General features: G+C 42.0%; 1 protein-coding gene across 5 annotated transcripts in view; it reads left to right on the forward strand.

Moving 5' to 3' along the window:
• Positions 1–5,236, forward strand: part of ccdc88c (coiled-coil domain containing 88C) — a 58,353-nt gene extending 53,117 nt beyond the window's left edge. For 4 of the 5 annotated variants that reach the window (XM_029460427.1, XM_029460425.1, XM_029460429.1 and 1 more), the window contains 2 exons: positions 1–21; positions 839–1,609. The exon at positions 1–21 is cut by the window's left edge and continues 218 nt beyond it. In XM_029460427.1, coding sequence (XP_029316287.1) covers positions 1–21; positions 839–1,609 — 792 coding nt within the window. Of the gene's footprint in view, positions 22–838 lie in introns of all 5 variants that reach the window. The other variant, XM_029460428.1, reaches the window with a different exon arrangement.
• The last annotated feature ends 570 nt before the right edge of the window (positions 5,237–5,806 follow it).

Genomic DNA, 5,806 nt, shown 5'->3' on the forward strand with positions numbered 1-5,806 from the left:
AACCTACAGTCACCTCCTATGGTAAGAAATATATGCAAATATTGTAACAAATAAATAAATACTATAATGCATATATATATATATATATATATATATATATATATATACTAATGCAAAAAAAATAGATAGAACAGTCACATGGAAATACAGGTCAGTATATTGTAACTTGTGGCAAGGGGAGTGAAGTAAACTGAATAGCCATTGGTATCTAATAAGAATAATGGTCAAATCAGCCAGCTGGCCCACTCATTGACAAGTGTAAAAATATTTTGGGTTCATTATGAAACTGTGGAACAGATCCCGCCACAGTCTAGGTAATTAACAGGAAACACTGATTGTGTCTACATGCTCCATATTCCTAACTTAACTTTCCTCTATTCAAATTACCACAAACCATTTTATACACATAAAACAGGCACTTTTAGGTGACAGGATATACATACTACACAATGGACAGGATTAGTGGGATTAGGTGGGTTAGTGGTTCAAATGGGGGCCAAACAGCTGATATCTTTGATCTGAGAACCTCTAACAAGTTGATTCGGTCATGGTTTTACATAGTACCTGCTAATGGCACAAGTCAGTGGAGCATGAGTAGCACACACAGTAATAGTCAGCAGCAGTGGCATTCCAACAGTCAGAGATGGCATTTGCCATTGATCAGTCAGTAGCTGGTGGGGAATGATGAGTGTCATGCTGTTTTAAAGTGTCACATGCCACTAAAACAGCAGTGGCATACTGTCAACCATTTTTCAATATCAAATCATTGTTAGCTAAACCCTTAAAATACAAAATTCCCCTATTTATTCTTCATATTTTTTGCTTTTCCTTTGTCCAGGTGTCAACAGGAAGCAGGGAGGACTTGATGACCGACTATTTCACCAGAAGTCCTGCCCCTTTGGCTCCCCCTGGCAGAGAACAAGTGACTCCCACCAGCTATGTTACGCCCACTGTACAACCTTCAAACCAGAGGCCAGGCCAGAGCGTCAAGCCCTCTCCCCGCCAGCCTGTAGGCCAATCCCCTGCCTCAGGCCAGTCCATCAGCCAGAGAACTGGCCAATCTCTGAGCAGGGCTTTCAGCCTGGCCTCTGCTGATTTGCTGCGTTCCAACGGACCAGACAGTTTCCATGTAAATGACGGCCAATCAGATGTGGTTGTCCGGAGACAAGGGGGAGGCGCGAGTGGGAGGGAAAGGCCGCTCTCTGCTCGGCTAGCTGGTCCGACCGATCAGCATGGAGATGGCAGCTTTCTAAATCCGCCTATTCACCATTCGTCTTCTCTCAATCTGCAAACGGAGAGATATGCAGAGAGAGAAAAAGAGAAAGGGAGGACTCCCGTCTCTCGGAATGGCCCCACCTCATCCTCCTACCACCACCGTGGAGAAGTCGCTATGGTAACCCCTGTCAGGGCTGTGCCTGCCACACGGCCTGATGAAGCCTCAGAGCATGGGGAGGTGTTAATGGAGGGGCAGTCAGGGGACACCTCCCACTTAGAGAAAGAAAGTGAGAGAGCAGGGTGTGGATCTGTCGAACATCCCAAAAGCACTCCTGCTTCCCCTGACCCTAACAATGACCCTCAGACTGTGTGGTATGAGTATGGCTGTGTCTAAACACTGACACTAATGAACACCTATGGGTGTGGCTTTGTCTAAAAACGGGAACCGAATACTCACTCTACAGTCTGCTGGGACTACATATGGAAGCTTTACAGGCTAAGTCCATACTCTCAGACACAAGTAATCAGACGCTGAACTTCGCTCTTTGTATTGTGGATAAATGTTTTAACTCTTGGAAGTCCACAGTTAAGCTTTGCTCAAATACAACATAAACTGGAGACAAGTCAGAGGGCACGGTCACTTATGCACGACCATCGCTTGATGAGGCGATATTCCTACTGAAAGTTCACAAAAGTTGAACTCCACGTGATGTGAAGATGTGATTTTGCTGCGTTTTTTGCCCCGTCGCTTCCATAGAAAGGAAGTCAAAGGGAGGTAAATGTTATTTTCGTGCATGTGTGACCGTGCCATAAATCCAGGAAAGCAAAGCCAAATTCCATGGAGACCCTTACCATTTCTATCACAAGCTGAATCTCTCTGAGGTAGATACAATATGGATATGAGCTGAATCATTGATGGTCTTTTTAAGGATTTGGTATTAACACCACAACACTATAGAGGATCCCTGAGAATGCTGGAATTCCATGTTTACTGGGACAAGCAAGCACCCTGAAGTCCACAGGATGAATATTTTTTTATTTCTGGGGAAAACAAACCACCAAAAGAGTCTGGCTCTTTAAATGCTTTACTAATTAGTTGTGGGGGTTTAACCAGATGATTATCCAAATGTTAATTTTAACACATAAATACATAAATGAAGATTGGAGCTGAGATGTCTGAAGTCGGAGAATCCATAACACTTAAAGCCTGCAGGAGCAGAGGACACGTGCTACGTGCATGGCTGTGAACCAGAATACTAAGTATAGGCTTGGTCTATGAGCTGGAACTCTTTGACTGCTGACAGGCTGTCTGGCTCTGCTGTTTACCTGGATGCCACCAATTCTGCAGAACTGTAGCCAGAAATTAGCCATCATTTGAAATGAGTGATTGAACTGAGGTGAAGGCAACCAGGAGCAACTGAATGTATCAGATTCTTCCTCCGTTTTCTGTCCTCCTCTTCTCCTGTGTTATCTAGAACACACACTGGCAAAAAGGAGCCAGAGAAGGGAAAGAAATGGAGGCAATTAAGCAAAGAGAGTTGTAGCAAGTGAATGAGAAAGAGGTATAGAGAGTGAGAATAAATTGAGGGATACTGGGATGGAGAATGGTGGACAGAGGGAAGGACAGATATAGAGATGGATGCAGTGACTTGAGGAAGGAAAGATAAAAAGGACAGGCAGGGCTCCTCCCAGTTAAATTACAGTCTTTCTCCCTCCATCTTTAGATTCTGTCCCAGCATGCAACACTCTGACACTTTACTGGAAATGTTGTTGCTCGGCCCAAGCCAACACTAGTTTCACACACACACACACACACACACACACACACACACACACACACACACACACACACACACACACACACACACACATATTTAAAATGATATATTCAGACGAAGAGGAATTGTCCTTGAGGGGCTCAGTTGTGGCTTCGCTAACCATTGAGCTGGACTTAATTCACACTCGCAGGCAGACACACACCACAGGGCAAACCACTGTGTGTTGGTGGGGTGGACTGCTGCATGCTAAGTTAGCCAGTTGTAAGGACTACACAAGAGAGAGAGAGTGAGATTCAGTCTGAATCCAGACCCACTGTGATCTGGATAGTTAGTTTGCATGTAATGAATTACCTTTGGCAATAGTTTGTCGTTGTATAATAACTGAATGCACCAAGTGTTTGGAAGATTGTTCAGTTGCTGAACAAATGACTGTTCTCATTACCTAATGTATCAAAGTGTCTCTGGTGAATCTTTGACTTGTTAACTATGCTAACACTGTCAGTAGCATATGCTCTACAATGTTGGGTAACAGCAGCTTAAGCTCATTTCAATCTAGTCACAACATCAATCTTACGAGGTCTGACGTACTAACATGTTTCACTATAACACTCATTGGGCAATCACCATCAAGACTACAGCAGCAGAAGGTTAAATACAGACAGAGATATCAAACACATCTTGTTCACCTTTTGAAGAGCATAGAGAATAATACAGGATGTTTAGTCTTTCACACTCACATTTTCTTTAATCTTATTACTCATCTTTCTGTCTGAAACTCAAAACATGAAGATGTACGCACTGAGTCAAGATTCTACTGGAGACACATGATGATTGTGGTATCAGTGCAGTCATCACTACTGTTGGGGGAATTTATAAATACTTGGTGTATTCTTTTAAGCACATTGAACAGAGAAAGGAGGAAGATGAGGTGGTAAATTAATGAAAGTATCCCTTGGAGACAGACGATGATGTTAATGAATTTTTTTTATATCTGACCTTTTGTCTGCAATGCTGTTTGTAAATACAAACATGTCCCTCCTGCATTAATAATGACCGAGGCAAAGACATTCATAAAAGCATGAGAATGATGACGAGGAGGAAGATGTAACACTGGAGTTATGAAAATTAAGATTTGACTGGCACCCATCACTAACCTTTCCGCTCACCTTTTGAACAAAAAGCACATGTCAATATGCAACGAGCTAAATTATTTTACCTGTAACATTTGTACATGACATTAGATTTTATAAACTGGGCACATTTTAGAAGACTTGGGATACTTGGGAGAAATGTTTGTTGATACCAAAATCCAGATCAATTCCTGTAAACTGGTAAAAGTCATGTGGTTCCAAGATTTGTATTTTTTTTTATATACGTGAAATTCTAGTAGTGAGATCATTTTATCAGATGACGTGACCTGATATAATACATGATACATGTTGATGCTGTCAGTAGAGCTGCAACCTGTCAAATGACTTGTTTGGGTTGGTGTGTGTTTCCTTTTTTTAATGTCTGCACTTAAGGCATTATTAGTGTGTGTGTGTGTGTGTGTGTGTGTGTGTGTGTGTGTGTGTGTGTGTGTGTGTGTGTGTGTGTGTGTGTGTGTGTGTGTGTGTGTGTGTGTGTGTGTGTGTGTGCGAGCCGATGTGAAACGAAACACATTGAATTCCAAGAAACAATCTTTCTTTTATTGAAGCAACACCATCACACACACGCACATGTGCATCTCACATTATTACTATGTTATTGGTTTTCTGAAAAGTGTGTGTATGTTTGTGTCCTGTCTGTCTGAGTGTCTACTTGTCTGTCTACCTGCTATACTGACTACCTGTGTGTCAACCTGTCCACCTTAGTTACTGTCCCAATATTCACTTCCCAATACACCAGTTTCAACACAAATCAGCAACAACACAAACATCATCAGCACGACTCTGGTGCATCCTGCTCTGTGGAAATCTTGGTGTCTTCCGTTTGTGGTCTCAGCAACAGATGAATACAAAGTTCACCACAAAGCTGCAGGACGTTGCATGAGGGAAGTAAAGCAGAAGGCCAAGTAGAGTTGACGTCACTGACATTTCCTGCTGTAACTGGAAGAACTGCTACTTTAGTTCACTTTATGACTATTGCTGACTGCTATGCTGTGATGTGACTACTGTTAAAAGTGATAGTGCGATTCAGTAGAAACTGAGGCTGATGTTATTACACCCAGAAGCTTTTTGGTAATAAAGATTTATAAACTTGAACTGATGCTCCTACTTGACTGTTTGTGTCAGCTGGTGTCTCTCTTTTAGGACAGTTATTCATAGGTGCCAACTGACAACTTCAGAAACAAAGCTCAAACGCTACTTAAAAGGCCAATGTGAAGTGTTTAGGGGGAACTATTAGCAGAAATGTTTTCATTAGTGTATAATCACCTGAAACCAAGAATTGTGTTTTCAATAACTTGGAGTGAGCCATTTATATCTACATAATCTTTTTGCTGTACTTGGATTTAGCTATGCACCACCAATGTTCTACAGCAGTGTTTCTCAAACTTTTTCAGACCAAGGACCACTTAATAAAAAAACACTCAACAATAAAAACTACGGATTCTACAAGCATTTCGTTCATGTACCTTACAAAACAGCAGCTTTGCCTCATTCCCGATATCAGTCGACTCGTCCAGTTGGTTTGACTAAATCCTCACCTATCGAATGAGGTTTACCTGTTTTTGCGATGAGAAGGGATACCCTGTATGATGCCTCTGTAGCCTTCGCATTTTCCCCCTGTGAAAGAAAACTGTGATGGCGCCTTCGTCATTTGTTTCTTGAGTT

The sequence above is a fragment of the Cottoperca gobio genome, chromosome 22 (genome assembly GCF_900634415.1).
Source record: "Cottoperca gobio chromosome 22, fCotGob3.1, whole genome shotgun sequence".
Lineage (NCBI taxonomy): Eukaryota > Metazoa > Chordata > Actinopteri > Perciformes > Bovichtidae > Cottoperca > Cottoperca gobio.